The 17003-nt window shown below is 35.6% G+C and overlaps 2 protein-coding genes and 1 long non-coding RNA gene across 5 annotated transcripts in view; 2 read left to right on the top strand and 1 right to left on the bottom strand.

Moving 5' to 3' along the window:
- LOC147873284 (uncharacterized) overlaps positions 1 to 13045 on the top strand; it is a 125526-nt gene extending 112481 nt beyond the window's left edge. Inside the window, exons 3-4 of the long non-coding RNA XR_015535894.1 lie at positions 12253 to 12425; positions 12618 to 13045. This is a non-coding gene — a long non-coding RNA (uncharacterized LOC147873284). The remainder of the gene's footprint in view (positions 1 to 12252; positions 12426 to 12617) is intronic.
- On the top strand, positions 193 to 3041 carry LOC110827554 (gem-associated protein 7). Its single transcript, XM_022059307.2, has 2 exons — positions 193 to 691; positions 874 to 3041. The coding sequence occupies exons 1-2, from the start codon at positions 562 to 564 to the stop codon at positions 1062 to 1064; spliced, it is 321 nt and encodes a 106-aa protein (XP_021914999.1). The 5' UTR covers positions 193 to 561; the 3' UTR covers positions 1065 to 3041.
- Oatp33Ea (Organic anion transporting polypeptide 33Ea) overlaps positions 2293 to 17003 on the bottom strand; it is a 32687-nt gene continuing 17976 nt past the window's right edge. For all 3 annotated transcript variants that reach the window (XM_087351700.1, XM_087351699.1, XM_087351701.1), the window contains 10 exons: positions 16466 to 16654; positions 12260 to 12400; positions 10955 to 11206; positions 10074 to 10238; positions 8718 to 8913; positions 7373 to 7511; positions 6501 to 6694; positions 6029 to 6132; positions 5233 to 5334; positions 2293 to 4182 (listed from right to left, as the gene is read on the bottom strand). In XM_087351700.1, the coding sequence (XP_087207826.1) occupies positions 4049 to 4182; positions 5233 to 5334; positions 6029 to 6132; positions 6501 to 6694; positions 7373 to 7511; positions 8718 to 8913; positions 10074 to 10238; positions 10955 to 11206; positions 12260 to 12400; positions 16466 to 16654 (1616 nt within the window). In that variant the 3' untranslated portion in view covers positions 2293 to 4048. The remainder of the gene's footprint in view (positions 4183 to 5232; positions 5335 to 6028; positions 6133 to 6500; positions 6695 to 7372; positions 7512 to 8717; positions 8914 to 10073; positions 10239 to 10954; positions 11207 to 12259; positions 12401 to 16465; positions 16655 to 17003) is intronic.

The raw sequence follows: 17003 nt of genomic DNA, 5'->3' as shown, positions 1-17003 counted from the left end.
AATTAGGTATAATCTGTGGTCACAGTGCAGTGTTACCAACGGATATTTTTACCCCAATTTGGACCTGATTTTAGTTTGTTTGACATTATTTACGCAAACTTAATAAATTATAAAACTATAATCGTTTACAATTTTTATAAAACTAAAGTGTGCTTTTATTATTATATCACGTATGGGATATTTATAAGAATTTGCTCTTAATAATACGTCTTGACTTTATTTTTGTCGTAATACCGGCAATGCTCTATAAAACATACACAAATTATTTAGAAATTTAGATATACTTTTATCATGTGCTCCTAATTTATAGACTTTGTCTTCATTTTAATAGCACCAAAGAGAAATTGCAGGGAAATGTCTCTCCGTTATGACTAAAAATGGTGACTGTGTGATCTGCGCTTGAAATAAAGACTTTTGTTAAATTGTTTAAAGTGTTTACACACACGTGCGTTTTAGGAATGAATATGGATATGAACCAAATTATATTCGTATAGTCGGTTTGTAAGTGTTACTTTTCCGACACTCAGAATTTAGTACCGAAGTTTACAATTCCGTTATAAAATGTCTGAGAAAGAAAGTGACAGCATGGATGAGATTAACAGTTTTCCGCCAGATTTCTCTTCGGCAGAAAATCAGGAAGCTCGAGCATTTCTGCGGGAAAGGTTTCTAAGAGCAGTTACAGGAATTGTAGGTATGTAGACCTAACCTCAAGTTCAGAACGTATGTTGCATCTCATCGTTCTGCTGTTGTTTGATACCTGCCCTATGTAATGAACAGTTCATTATTACAGTTGCATTGAATTAAATTTTGCCTAGATGTGTTAGAACCTCCTTAGTTTTTGAGAGTGTATATATTTTATGATTTTTATGTCAGGTAAAGGCTGCGAGTTCCGTATGTTTGGCAACACAAATGTGACTGCCGAATTTCGAGGTTCTGATGTGGATGTTATGCATTTCTACGTTAGGCAACTAAAAACTCCACTAGGAACTTTACCTGAAGCTATTCTGCGAACCAGTGATATAATCAAAATGCACTTGCCCAATATAGATGACTTGAGGACATGATGTGTATAAATGGTTTGTGGCAGAGGGAAGTAAATGTACATATGTAGTGAGTGTTGGTTTACATAAGTGGTTTTAGTTCATTTATTAGTACAAATACTATGAGGCCATGAATTCACTGTATCATTTGTTTATCCATATATGTCTTGTTATATTTCATAACACTGATTATTTAACACTACATTGATCTGTAATATATGGAGTTATGATTTTATAAGATTTCTTCCTCTGAGTAAATAAGATACAAAGCAACTGTTACAACAATAGTAATGGAGTATTGAATTGCCCACAGTGTATTAGGTTTCTTCTGGATATGCTATTATTGATTTAGTCCTTCGTGTGCAGTCAGTGATGTGGTATCTTCTGAGTTCTAGATTACAAACCTTTCATTAACAGTGTTTGTTTGGAAGGTCATAGTACTTTCACTGGCACACCTTATGCTGGAAACTGCACAGCCAGTCACATCACTACATGCCTAAGCTGTGTCTTGGTGTTTACTTTTTTTGTTTAGGAAATTTTATATTGCAAAATAGCAGTGCCATCACTGAAAAGTACTAGAATATTGGTGTTACAACTGTTGTATTTATTTTGTCACTTATTATAGTGTGGTTAAAATCAATAGCTGCAATTACCACAATGAGCTGATGGAATGCCTAAATTCTGTATACATCTGGATGTTAATTCAGTATAGGTAAATGCTTAAGCTAAGTTTCTTTACTTTAGTTTAGGTAGGTGTGTAGTATGAGCCAGTAGACTTTTAGATTAGCCTCTGTTTATATAATTGTCTGCCATTCCTACTGTACATCAAGGTAGAGCCACATGTTACAATATTGTATGGTGATTTCGAGGTTTTACAGCCATTTTAAATTAACATTAGGTTGCTGAATCATGTTTATATTTTATGCTCTTTTTCTGAATTTGAAAATGTAAAATATGAGATGACTCTCTTAATCTTAATAAATGTAAAAGTAAAAGGAGCGTATTTTATATATAGTCCGTTAAATATGGTATTACTGTTTTTAGTGTAAATTTTATTTTCATTGGAACATGTTACAGTTATGCTTACTTCTCAAATATTTTTGCATCATCCATTCCATTTTACAGTGCATACTACAAGATAACAGTGTATATGTGAATGCATATTTGCAGGACATGTATTTTGATACATGTTTGAATTATTGCTTCGTTGATATCTGTTGCTTGGTTAGTTGTCCATAAATTACAACACATATGCTTGAGAAAGTGTTTATTGTTGACAGATTTTTATATTTATGTTTAAAATGTCTCATGGAAGACCAAATGTTGAAGTAGGTTGATTAACAGTAACACTGAGTTTGGAAGGCAGCTATCAGTAAAATGTATGATACAGACATTGGCAAAAGTGTTACCATACCAGAAATTGGCATCATGCCAGCGCGGCAGAAGTGTCAATATGGTGTCCTATTTTGTGGCATTTAAATATGAGTCTATTTTGGGGGTGGGGAATGTAGCTCTCTAACAGTAAATCAGGAGTGATGTCAGACACCAATTTGCATATATTTTTTTGATGGTATTTGGTAACTTTTCTTCTCAGAAACCTTGTACCTCAGGATTTGGTGATTTAAGTAATATGGTGTTACACCCATGTAGCCAAAGTAAGCCTTGGCCCTTCTGCATCAGGCAGGGTGCCTCATTTTCCAGAGGAACTGTATGTCTCACACTGCCAGATGCCTGTCTATAAGAATATCCAAAAGAGATATCATGATTCCATGTGGAGAAATTTACAGAATGTTTGGGAAAATATTACTCATTTGCTGCACATGACATTGCTTGAATCTCGGCCAGTGACCGAAGTATGCCTTTGACGTAATGACTGTTATGTTGAATATGTATTTTAAGTGTTCCTTTACAGTAAGATGATTGTTTGTTCTTTTAAAAAGTATGCATATTGCCACTGTCAGTTTTCTTGAAACAAGAGAAATAAATATAAAGAAACGTGAATATTCTTATTTTTATTTTCAAACTTAAATATTATAGACCCTAGGTGGTCATAATTTGTTCATGAACATCTTATGACTCTTGTCATCTGCCCACGTAGAAGGTAACTCAAAACATATGACAATAATTGTTGATTGGTTGATGATAGGTTCTGAAACTTAAGCCATCGTGCAATAAGAAGATAACCTCGTTGACCACTTGGCGTAGGAATTCTATTTGATTGTGTTTAGTTAAAAAGCATACATGAAAGCAATTAAAAGATTTTCAGCAGACCTCAGACGTGTCGCAGAAGACCTCTACATCTCTTGCTCACTGAGTAGATTGTGCTATTGCTCATTTAAAAGTACCTGATGTCACCCAAGTGCACCAATTGTATTGCAGCCATCACAGTATGCTAATGGTTGAAAATCTGCTAGATAGCGTGAACGTTTTCAACATTGATAAAGATCATTTTCAGAGACCAAGTCAGGAATGTCATATTGATGTTTTTAAAATTTCTTGTAATATAGTTTTACTGAGAAAAGTAGTTGGCTTCAAAAAAAATTATTCTTCTTACATCATCTGCAATAGTAGTACTGCATCTGTCAGACCAGTCCTCATGATTAATTTTTATTTTAGATCACCTTTCTGTTTGGAATTTGTGAACCTTTGTACCGTTTTGAATTTGGAGAAAATAATCCTTGTATTTCCACACCATGCAGGTTTTATGTACAGTACAACAAAATCCAAAGTTGCCTTTGTTATGACCTACCTTAGATGCATTTGAATGACACGATGTCAGTACAATGTGCTTTACTCATTTTACAAGATTTTTCTTTATGTATACTCATATTGAAAGTATTATATTCTGTAACAAAGTTTGCATTGTAGTTTACTGATTTATGTGATATTTTTATTTTGGTTACAACTCTTTTTTCCCTTCAGTTTGTGAAATATAAGAACAGATTAATCTTTAACTTCAATTTGTTGGTATGAAAATGTACATGGTTTTATTATCACAGTAAAAGCTGTCATTTCAAGTGCTGGAAACTGTGCTTCCTGCTGTTTTCTTTTTTTCTGTTTGTGTCTGTTTCCTCATATAACTCCAGATTTCTTCCAAGCCACCACACCACTGCATCGAGCAGCATTCCTACTGTAGTTAAACCTGGAACATGAATTTTTATGATTCAGATGCTGCTATTTCTTACTTTCTCTTGTGTTTATTTATTTATTGCCAGGTTAAGATATCAAGAGTCAAGCTATGTTTTGTATATTCCACAGTACAAGATCATTATGTTATAATTGTTATGTTAGTGTCATATTTTTGAGACTCTAAGGTAAGGTAAGCTGTCCCACTACACGCCATGTAGGCGCATTGGGGGGAGTGGAGGTATAGCTCCTACTATTTCTTGACCTCAGCCTTAGATGGGGGTGAGTGGTCAGCATCACGCCCTGGCAGCGCTTTACCCCCAGGAAAAGACCCCAGTACCCATTGTCTAGGAGGCTGGCTGGGCCTCAGAGCCGGTCTGGACGCAGAGGCTAGAGGAAAAATCCTCTGCCCCGTCGGGGATCAAACCCCGGTCGTCCAGCCCGTAGCTAGTCACTATACTGACTGAGCTATCCCGGCTCATTTGAGACTATAATATGCACTTATAAAAGCATCTCTTTATGTTTTGAACTACAGAGTGACAAACACAAACCGAGATTGCAATTTAAAGTGATCTTTCTTAGAATTCTTCTTTTTGTTGGTTTCTCATATCCTTAGGGATGATTTGTGGTGGTCTTTCCTGGTCTCTGCAGACCCTACGCAATATGATATTTGGCAGAGGCGATCTTCAGTAGGATTTGAGGTTCTCACAGCATTGGGTACGAAATGGTCGTCTTCTGGGTTGTAGTGTCGTGTACTCTGGTAGAAGTTTACTGGTGTTTCCAAGGTCCTTACTGCTTCCATTATCAGGACAAGGTAGCAAGGACCTATGAAATGTCAGAAACTTCTACAAGACTACATGGCACTACAACCCAGAAGACAGCCATCTTCAAAGAAATATTCAGTTTAATGTGGGCTCTGATCCTAATATTCTTCACTTTCCCAAACTTTAATTTTTATTATTAATGGTGCTAAGATTGATAAATCTGTAAATCAAAATCCATGTTAGTATTTTTTTGAATTTATGGATTTAGGAATCATGGCATTTGGGTTCCCTGTCTGACATACCTGCAGCAGTAAGGTTCAGGTATAACCTGAAGTTGTCCTTATGATACAGCCAACAGTTTCCCCTCTCTCCACATGTTTCATCCCACACTAAGCATGCAGAATCTGAAACATCACAGGCAAGTTGGTTTACACAGTTCTGAAATAACAAATGTTGATCATTGATGGTTTAGAGCAATGGTATTCAACCTTTTTTGTTCGCGTACCCCCAGATATAATTTCTCTTCAACTTTGTACCCCCAAAGTTGTTGGTGTATATTTCAAGTTATACATAGTATATAATCTACATCTAAAATAAGTTAAATAAATTACATTACTGATTATTCAGTGTTTATCATAAAATAATATATATATATTTTTTTTAAATTTCACGTACCCCCTAAGATGTCTTCGCGTACCCCAGGCTGAATACCACTGGTGTAGAGTGTTCATTTCTGTGAAATATTAGCATGCCAAAATGCTGCGACTTCAAATATCAAGCGAAAATGAAAACAAGAGTCTAATCTTAATTTGAGAGAAAAATCAATATTAGCTATTCTCATCAACATCATTATTTCCACCAAATTTCTAATTTCTGTTGGTGTAGGTTGTCCTGTGACAAAATGTTCTCCATTCTTGTTAGTGTTCGTCTTGTGGGTTCTAACATTGCGTGGACTTGTACATACCTACTGGCATTTTGAAGGAACATGCTGCCTTTATCTTCATTCTGTTATTGATTTCATCATTGTTTTGTGTTGTGTTTCTATCTTTGAATTATGCGTAATGCCCTAGATGTGATACATAGGGAAATCATAGTTACCAATAATAGCTCCAAATATGATTGGTCCTGGAATGAAGGCAAGAAGACTCACAAGTACTAGAACTAATCCCTGAGCAAATGACTTATCTTTTGGCACCACACACCTGAAATAAAGTCACAGTATGAAGTAAAGTTATTTAAGTAGATATTTAAAGTGAAGCTTTCGCGGCGACCGAAGTTGTCGAAAGACTCTCGGGCAACAAGCCTCATCAGGTGGCTGAATGCCCCAAAGGAACAAGTAAAATTGTAGTTTTGTTTATTTGTAGGTTTTCATGTAAGGGATGAGTGCACAAAATACACTGAACTAAATGATACCAAATCAGCTCTTTATCTCTTAATGAATTTAATTTTGATTTACTGCTTTATTCCCAAATATTTTAACTTGGGCCACATTTTCAAAAGATTTATTAGCTATTGAACATAAACACATTTGAATACTTAGCGCTGCCATACAAAGATTCTAAACTGTCACCTGTAATTCACTAAGATGTTCCCAATCTTGCCAGAACTGCCAAGGCTATGCATGATACATGTAGCAATCAGGAAGATGATAAAGTTGTAGCCACAGTTCACTGGACAGGGTCCAGCAATCACTGTGTTTGTACTTGTGGTGCTGCTTGTATTACTGAATCCACCATCTGACAAACAGGTGCAGTTTCCAAAACCCTACCACAACAGAAAAGTAATTTAAGAAACTTAACCTCACTTCCTCTTCAGCTGTAAAGGTGTAGACCTATCTGTTCTGTCTTCTGGAGGAACCAAGCAAGAACCCACGTGCTCAGCAACACAATTCTCTGTCCTGTAGGCTTAAAACATATCACATGTGTTGGTATTTGGTTAACTTTTGATTTTGATTTTTAAGCAACATTTAATTCATTGCCACTAGGTCATCTGTAAGTAACTCATAGTTAATTATACAGCCAACACATTCTCCACTTGTATGTAACCTATCTACCTCCATGTTGACAAGATCTCACCATGGGATTTTGTTCCATTTCAGTTCATATCTTACATCCTATTTATCTTAATATCTATTTTAATATTACCCATTAGTCTACACTTATGTCTGTTGAGTCAAATATTTCTTTGAGGTATTGAGATCATAATTATATTCATATCTTGGTTGCCCTCAGCTTAGTGATTCTAAGAAGAAATCTTGCATTCAGTGTCAGGAGCTCAAAAAGTTGCTGTTTCAAATATTCCATAATTGTCAAGTTTGTGAAGAAATATGGCATTCAGAACAGCTGTGGTAATAATAATAAGTACTTTTTTTTTCTTTTTTGTCAAGCACCTTAATTTAGTTCTTATATTTGTAAAACTACGCAGAATTATGTTTGCTCTCACCTTAGAACTATTGAACACGTAGCCGCAGCCTGCGTGACATGCAGAGTAGAATGTTACACCATTCGTCTCAGAACAGACTGGAGTGTACTTTAGATTATTGCAATGGCAGTTCTCATTGCACTCATTTATGATTTGGAGGCTGAAAGTTAAAACAGAGTTAGACAGTTGTTTTTCATTACTCTAACACAGTGGCTCTTAACCTTTAAAACCAGGGTCACATTCGTCATTTATCAGCTAGTGGGCCAATGGATTTTAAGCAAGGTCAGCATATGGAAATGTATGGTAGTTTATTAAAAATGTTATTAACTTACTATTACAAACATATTATTATATTAATCTGTATTAATCGAGAATTTTCTTAAGAAATTTGTTGGTTTATTATTTGTATTAAGTATTCATTTGGAATTCCACACGTCACCCTATATCTGGTTGGATGATCGTTCACCTCTACTTAGCAGTCAAGCTAGTTGGCTTTGGCTCTCTGGAGCTGTTACGCCACGGATTTAATTTTTTAATTCATTTGGAATTAATATATATTTTAGACAGTAACTTTATCGTTATGCAGAGTGATACAGAATTACAAAAATATATGCACATTGCACAAAAGATATTGGTGTGCCGTGCGTTGAGAACCCTTCATCTGATTGAATGCATTTTCATTATATTATTGAGACATGATTCAAGTGACTTTTTACTTGGAGGTGCTAAGTATAAATTTTAGTTGGGATACATTCTTGATTGTTTTGCTCTGTTCCTTTAGGTGAATGCCATGATGGTACCCTGAAATAGGCCACAACCACTTCATTCCCAATCCATCCAAGTTCCTCGAATGTGTTCATCCTATGGCATTAACCAGCACTAAATATTGCTGAAGTTGATATAACATTGTTAAATGACCAACTATCAATGTACTAAGGTATGTATAGGGTGTTTTAAATGTATAAAGACATGTCTAAGTACCTGTCTATTCAGTAAGAGCTGAAATGGTAGAGGCTTTACTGTGATTGAATAAAATTGAATATACCTTTCTTCCAAATGTATTGTTTTATTTATAACCTCATTACCTTTGTTTTGTTGCTCATATAACTGTTGTTTCAAAGTTAATCACACTAGAAATGACTGATTTTATAATTTAAATTACTATTTTTATTGTTTATCCTAAATAATTTAATAGTATTTATGATTAGTTTCTAACATCATAAAATATTACATAAATGTAAATAAATACATAGATTCACAGGCAAATTATTTGCTTATCAATCATGCTGTACCAATTGTGGGGGTTTGGGGCACCATACCAGTTAAGTGTTAATTGGATCGTAATAATTCTTTGTGATTAACTTACTCCTGTGTTGATGGTTGGAATCCTTGGAGTCCGTTGTCCGTGCAGCCAAGATATATAAACAGTATTTCACCAGCAATGTAGACACACCCAACAAATACATTCCAGCCCAGCACATAACTTGCCCTAGGTTTATATCTTGATATAACATATCCAGAAATAAGGAATCCAACCATTGTTGCTAGGATGGCAGGTACACCTATAATTGAGCCAGTGAAAATAAATGTTTGATCTTTCCTTTTGTAATCTGCAGCCATCACAGCATGGATGGATAATTACTTCCAAGTGATAAGAAGCTAAAGAACCTTGCAAGAAAAATTGTAAATATTTATTTGTATGCACTGAACTGGTTTATAAATAGCTACACTAGAAAATATAAAAACAACATTATTAATAACTAATGTCAATACAGTGTGCTAACCCTGATTGTTGTTGTAAATCAGTGGTCCCCAACTTTTTTGTGCCTACAGGCACATTTGAGAGTTTAGGAGATCGTGGCGGGCACTAACCAATTAACAAAGCCAAATTTTCTTTTTCTCTGGACAAATAAGATATGGACACCAAATAATACACAAAACAACATGACGTTTAATCATACAAGAAACCATGCAATCAAAAATACATACTTTTATAAGTACAATTATTATTACTCAAGTGGGAAGTTAGTGTGATGTTTGGCACTGCATTTCATCGGCCAGTTTTTCAAAGTTGGTAGTGTAGGATGACGTTGCTGCTCGCAAACAATCGTCAAGATGGGCATCAGTAAGTCGAGATCTGTGCTTTGATCTTATAATGTTCGTGGTTGAACGGCCTTCATTATTCAGTATAACCTCTTTCCGTAACAATGCGGGTACCCAAAAAAATCCATGGCACCCACGGGCACCGCATTGGGGACCACTGTTCTAAACATTTTAAAGACAAAAATTAAAGTGTAAATGAAATGGTCCCCACGGATCTTTCTTATTAGTTGCAAGAGCAAATGTTTGTGCTAGGTACTCCAGAAATTGCATTTTTGTCAATCTTGATTACTAATAGTGCAATAATTTTGTACCTCTCTAAGCCTGATAAAGGACCATATTATTATTCTGATATTTGAACATTCCCATAGAACATCAAATTTCTTTGTTTGACATTCCAGGCTTCTGAATGTATTTTGCCCACTTTTGGTGTCACTTATTCAAAGTCATAGAAGTTGCAAAATATATTTATGTAGAACAAACATACGATCCATCTCTATTATTAATTATTATTTTTTTAAAATACATCGAATCCAATTTATCTATTTGAATTTTTAAAGTTTTATTTTCGCCTGACAAACTTCCACAAATAACCTGAAAGTTGTAAGTAGCATCACAATACCTGCTATGATATTTGCCCCTGCAGCTGATTTCTGGAACTGCGTCTCCAGGTACTTGATCGTGTAGGTCATGTAGCCTGATGCCCCCAGAATGTAGAACACTCCTGCCATGATGTTAGCCATCAACAGTTGGTTCTTCAGAAGTCTCTTCAAGGCAGTCTTGAAACCTATTTCAATCCATGGCTTAAATATTCTACTTTTGTATAACATCTGAATCACTAAGTCCACAGATTCATAGAACGTGAAGGTCTGCCACAACAGTTAACTTTTATTGGTTGTGCTTTGTTGAAATCACATGAATCAAGCAAAATGTTCCTTTCTCACTTTGCATTCGTGCTCTTTCAACCCATACAATACTCTTAACTTCCTCCTCAGCTATCTCGATCAGCCAGCAAGTAATTGACATTAAAGCGAGTTATATTAATTGAAAATTATTGGATTAGCTGCAAGTATTAAAATGAAATAACACTTTTCAAACAATCATCTAACTACGAGAACCTGTACCGGAATTTCGTGGTGCAAGTTGTGTTTGAACTTTTCCTGATTTTCCTCAGTTTCTCTAGGCAGAACCCAAGACATTACCCTGAAAAATGTCACGACCACTACCTTTCATGTGCTTGCCTAGTTACAATTCATGAACACATTCCCATCTGATTTGATACTGTATAATCTCTGCAGCGGAAACAGAGTTATTAAATAACCAAAGAAAGAAGTAGACTGTATGAAGATTTCTGTCTTCTGGGTTGTTGCCCTGATGACGGAGGCAGTATGACCTCTGAAACGTTGGTAAACATCGACCAGACTACACAGCGCAACAACCCAGAAGACAGAAAGCTTCATACTTACATCTGTGAAAACCTCAAATCTTACAAGTAGACTGTACCTTCCCCCTTTGTGGCAGTAGCGTCTTGTATATGTAAAATTTCCTTCTTTTTTATTGAAACTGGGTCATTTGGCATGAAGTCGGTGAGCATAGCCTTGGTCAGTGGTTGTTCCTCATGCAGCAGTTCTGTCGTGTTCTTAGGGTTCTCAGTGATGGACAGATCCTTTCTAGGATTTGTCTGTTGCAGATGCCTCGGGAAGAGCGCGATAATAAACGAAAACATCAGCATGGTAGTGCCAAGGATAATCCAGCCTGTGGCAGAAACAGATATACACAATGTACAGATAATACTGCTTACTCGTATACTGGAGTCTCAAAGGGACTGATTCAGACAGATTTCCACTTAACACATGTACTTCTGAACAAAAATATTGCTCAGTGCACTGTTACTGAGTGGTACAGATTTTTAATTATATTAGTCACTTTCCATTTTTAACATCTAATGGCCCATTAAAGTATTTTTATATATCTGTGACGGATACACTTAATTGCCTCCTGTTTATGACGGAGGCGTTTCTTCCCACATGGATACCAAGACACACAGTAAAAAACAGAAAAACAAATATTTTTGTTTCAATTTAAAACAGTTTCCGTGTATTAGAGATAAGTTTAATATTAATACAAATGATTTATATCTGAAATTACTTGATAGATTTTGATATTCTTTTTATTTTAGTGGGGGGGGGGGGGTCATTTATACAAAAACTATAGCGTAATTTGTTTCATATCAGCGAATTATATAATACAAGCGTTTCATCAGGTTCATTGAATTTATCAGTTCTCTCAGAAGTTGTCATTACGTGGCTGGAAATATACATCTTGTTAAGGTCTGTAACTTTTATTTGAACGTTTTTCTATATAATGCAAATTTAATAAAATAGGGAAAATCAGTTCTGATTGTGTACAGTGACTAGTAGTAATTTTACGTTGTAAATGAGCATTGAAAATGGATAAGAATACATTTATAGAATGTGTTAATTACACTAGAGTACGTATTTTCCTTTTATTATTCACTGATTTTTAAACCTCCTTTCAATTTGGGACTGTTACAGATGTAGAATGGTATTCGTGTCGTTAAAAGCATCTGTGAGAATATATGAACAACTTTTTGTAGCATTGTAGTAGTGTCATAAAGAAGATCAAATATGCAAAGCCACCACAAAGAAATGTCGACTCGACAGGACACACAACCAGACCTGTTTTTGGCCCCACCTTCTCCCTCGGCTTCAAGTAACGTGACTACAGTCAGACGTGCAAAATGTTTAATATTTGTGATAATATTGTAATTGTGTCAACAGCTCTCACCCAGCCACCAGGCTCCCAGCCATCGCGGGTCCTTCTTCGTAATAACCGGTGTGACACTTGGGTCAATGTACACGCTGAGGCACCCAGAACCAAGCGCAAAGCCCAACGCTGGACCTAGTGCCCGGAAAGCAAGAATACAGCCTGGAACAAAGTAATTTGTACAAAGGTACGTTCAGATACTGAAATTGTCTTTCTTCGTCCAATGCAATATTATTAGGAACGGTTTTATATATAGATGGACCAGCTATAGTTGACATTTAATCAACTAGTTAATAAATTCCTTGATTGTACACAATCTGAATTCACAGATATATGCCATTGGACCCTAGCCAACTTATTCCATTTTACATCTTTACAGCCTCCATAATCAGGGTGATTGCCCTGATGACGGAGGCAGTATGACCTCTAAATCGTCGGTAAACTTCAGTCAGACTACACGGCGCAACAACCCAGAAGACAGCCATCTTCCAATTTTATTTCGGTTTGCATCGGCCATTTTAATAATCCCTCATCAACGACGCGGGTTTCTCTAAATCCAAGAACATTTATCTTTACAGTGTCGTCTACATTAATTAGTTTCAAAGATAATTATCAGGATTTTACTCATTCCTTCTGTATAAATGTAAATAGCAGTTGGGCCCCTTTTTCTTCCTTGGGTTATTTGCACTATAAATTTGTTATTTCTGAAATCTATGAAAAAGCAGAAAACTGAGAAGAGAAATTAATTAAATATTCATTCAGATTTTATTTGTGAAATTAATTATTTTGAATAATAATTTATATATAGGCCTGTTTACATTACTTAATGATGATGTTCGACCTAAAATATTAACTTTAATATTTCTTGAGAATGCGAGTGTTATACTTTATGATGAAAATCCAACACAGAATTTATTTATAAGCAACAACTCTGTTGGAATTTTTCAGAACCAACTTTTGAGGAAGCCACATATGTGAAGAAAAATTCGTCTCTTAAATCAGTGCCCAATTCTTTTAAATGACCTTGAGTTTTACCAATGAAAACTGAAAACGTTTAAACAAATTGATTGTTAGGCGGAATATCAGACTTTTTTTATAAATACAGTTTCCCTTTTGCATTTTGCAAATTCTGTTAAAATTGTGACTGTTATTAGCATATGTCCTTTATTAATTACTTAACCTGAGGTCATGTCCCATCATTTCGGGGGATAATATTCTCCCCGAAAGAACAATGATGCTATTACAGCTGTTGTTTTATAATCTCGTTTATTTGTCTTTAACAATTCTCTGCCACAATTAGTTTTCTATGTACAGAGAAACCATCTTCACCAGAAGTCGAACCCATGACAGTTTTTCAGCTGTCTTGGAATTTTTTTTTCAGTAATGTAGCCAAAACAACTTTGGTCTTAACCATCCTTACTGGTACTAGAACTCAGGGCACTTTCGGAGTTTTTGGTTTTATGCCAAGATTGATGAAAATTGGTTATCTGTTTTCGAGTTACAATTATACACACATATGTACGTAATTTTATATATAAGATGAAGTTTGATATATGCACTCGTATTAGCTTTTAATGATGTATTTCTATGTGAAATTAATTAAGATTCTGGCTAATGAGTTAAGAAAAGTATTTTCACTGTCGTGATAAAGTAAGGCATCCGAACTGCTGATTACTGTTCAGAGTAAGAAACTTGGAAGGCTTATCTCTGTGGTTATGTATTTCTAATATATCAGCTAATTGTTCTTTATCATAATATTATCACTTATCACATATTTGCTTTTTTTTGTTTTCTTTCGGTTTCTCTGTTTAAATTTTTTCTTCGTTGTGACATAAATTTATTACATGTGATGCCTGATTTCTACCATTTACCATGTATATGCTTTAAAAGGTGTAACAGGACAAAGGACACAAATTACATAACAAATCGTTTCAAAGCTTTTTAGGATAAACAGAAGTTGAGATGTGTGAGATATGTAGCATGCACGTTAAGGAATATTAAGTGCATAACAGATTTGGGGTTAGAACGCTTCAACCAAAGAGATCTAGGTATAATAATACAAGGGAGAATAAAACATAAATAGCGTGAATATGGAAATGATATAACATGGATTTGAGGGTTTTGTGAATACGGTGATAAACAGCAGGCCTATGTTTTTGAGAAATTTTGGGAATTATTTGATCACCTGTCATCAGGTCAATGAAGACTGCACTTGGGCAGTCCAGATTCATGATTCTTGAATGTACCACTTAGTTAAATAGTTGTATGGATTCTCGAAGGGTCCAAGTGTTTTGTACGAACACCAGTTTCGTCTCAAAAACCACACAGGGTTTTAAGCAATTGAAACTAAAATCTGACAGCACAAAGTGAGGTAAGCTTCTCACCTACCAAGATGTCTTTAATAAAATACTTAAAACCACAAAAGAAACGTGTTCTTTGAAAAGGAGGCTGTGGAGAGGTAAAATATAAGGTGGAGCAAGGTGAGAACGTTTAACAACCAGTAGTTTAAATTCATTAAAGGTCAAGGAGACCTGCAATGTTTGGTAGCACTGTCTGTCTAAGCTGAGAATTGACTCGACCTTGAAGCCATCTTGTATGCTGAATACTTTCATAAAACATTGCTTCTTACTGTTGGATCAATCTGGTATTTGCCGGTATTAAATTATGTAAAAAGTATGAAATCCTTAAAATAGAAGAATGACACGAAACACTAAAAAGCTAGAAAAGCAATGGCGATCTGAGATGCAGCCGGTCTTTCTATACCGCGTTTTAGAACGTCAGTGCGCCTGCGCAGATCGGCACTTGTGTTTGAAGGTCGAGGTCAGGTCTCCCCTCAGACGTAACTTCCAATTGGAATTTATCTTTACGTGCAAGAATTTATCACTGTACGTAGGTCAACGTCTTGTAGAGATCAAATCACTGTCTATTGTCCGTGTCCATTCCAAGAACAGTTTTCTAAATTAACGGCGTTTGAAATTCTGCGCATAAAGCGACGTTACAATCCAAGGTAACTGGTGTTTCATCATTTGTTCTGTTCAGTTAATTTTCGTATGTGGCCTATTGTAAGGCATTTTCCCTTTTTGCTTGGAAATATCGAGGTAAGCTGACCAAAACTCTCAGTTAAGTAGCTGATTAATCGTAGTATGACCTTAATTTCTTAGTGACATGATAAGATATCGATTCGGCGTTTTTTGTTTACGGATATGTTCCAAAGAAGGTGCTCGTAATGGGAGATACTTCTTATGTCAGAGGTTCTCAACACTTTAAAGATCAGGGGACATATTAACCCTTTCTTACTGACTTGCGGGACTCAGCGTTGTAAATGAGGAAAATTGATTCAAACGCGATCAATGTTCATTACAAATGATATTAAATCACATCTATTATCGCAAACAAGATCACACGCTACTCATTATTTCTTTTAAGAATATCAGTCGCACTAGTGAGAGAGATTTGATAATACTTTTGCCTGATTAATCTTTCTGATATAAGGCTAATATTTTTATTCATACATAATATTATAAAAATATACGCGGACCTCACAGAGCATGGACGGGCCACTTGTTGAGAGTCCTTGGCGTATATAGTTTGAAGTAGGCCAAAATTAACTGTACATATAGAATAAAATCTGTAACTAACTTTTACTGCAAGAAAACTGTTTTTATCGAAACATTTTTATCATAAATATATACCGAAGACAAGTGTACTATAATTATCTCTAATAGACGTAGACGGAAAATTTAATGTGTAAACGAAAAAAAGGAACAATAGTTTAACAGAAAGTAATCTGTTTAAATATTTAGTATTCTCTGTCCATACAATTTTGATTCGTGTTGTTCTTTATAGTATTATCTGAAATATTATAGGACTTTCGTATCGCAAGTGGGAACGCATTTCGTGTGAACGTGTACTTAAAATGTGCGTTAATGAATTGCTGAAGAAGAATATCGGGAAGGAAGAAAGAAACAGGCAAAGAAAGACATAAGAACACGCATAAATATAAAGGGAAGAAAGAAACAAAAAATGACACGAAAGAATCGAAGAAGGAATGCGGTAGGATGTGAAGGTACACATTGGTTTTATGTGACTCAGAATAATATCCAATGGCAGATGTTTGTGAACCTGATAATGACCATTCTGTTTCTATAAAACCATTGACTTTCTTTGCAACTTGAATAACACTCAACTTTCCAAGTCAGATCCTGCATGAAATTAGGTAATATGTACCTAGTAGCATTGGTGTTTCCGTCTTCTTGACGTTGTCATCGAGGTAGGGCTGTCCCAGGGCGTAGTACAGTGTTGATCCTATCCCTAACACGAACTGAGACAAGAAGGTGAGGACGAGGGGCATCATAGATGCCATGTCTCCACACATTTTGTCGTAGCTATCAGCGGAACACACAGCCAGCGAGTCGTCTGAAATAGAGTAACGCAATTTCCCTAAATAATGGGTCACTCAAGCATCATTTGTACACGGCAAAACCCACTGCAGAAACACAACGATTGTACTCTTAAAATTATTCATTGTCAGGACTTTTTCCATCGTCTGGACAGAGACTAGCTCTATCTAAGGGACCCAACAGAGTAGGTACCTCTCACCTGAAGACGGAGACAGAACCAGCCTCCGAAACGTTGTGGTTTTAAAGAACAGACGAAGTCCTGACAATGAATAATTTTAAGTGTAAACTACCGTCGTCAAAATCCTTTAGAATTGAACGATGTTTCTGTTCTTACTATATGTTATACCGCCTTCAACTCTCAGATT

This window comes from Zootermopsis nevadensis, unplaced genomic scaffold, assembly GCF_977971745.1.
Source record: "Zootermopsis nevadensis isolate Lab colony 2312 unplaced genomic scaffold, Znev_1.0 Znev_ptg000020l, whole genome shotgun sequence".
NCBI lineage: Eukaryota > Metazoa > Arthropoda > Insecta > Blattodea > Termopsidae > Zootermopsis > Zootermopsis nevadensis.
The sequence above is the reverse complement of the archived record's forward strand: the minus strand, read 5'-3'. Positions and strand labels throughout refer to the sequence as shown.

Coding starts and splice junctions, on each gene's coding strand:
- LOC110827554 (XM_022059307.2), top strand. CDS start 562: ATGTCTGAGAAAGAAAGTGACAGCATGGATGAGATTAACAGTTTTCCG. Junction 692..873: donor AGCAGTTACAGGAATTGTAG/GTATGTAGACCT, acceptor TTTTTATGTCAG/GTAAAGGCTGCGAGTTCCGT.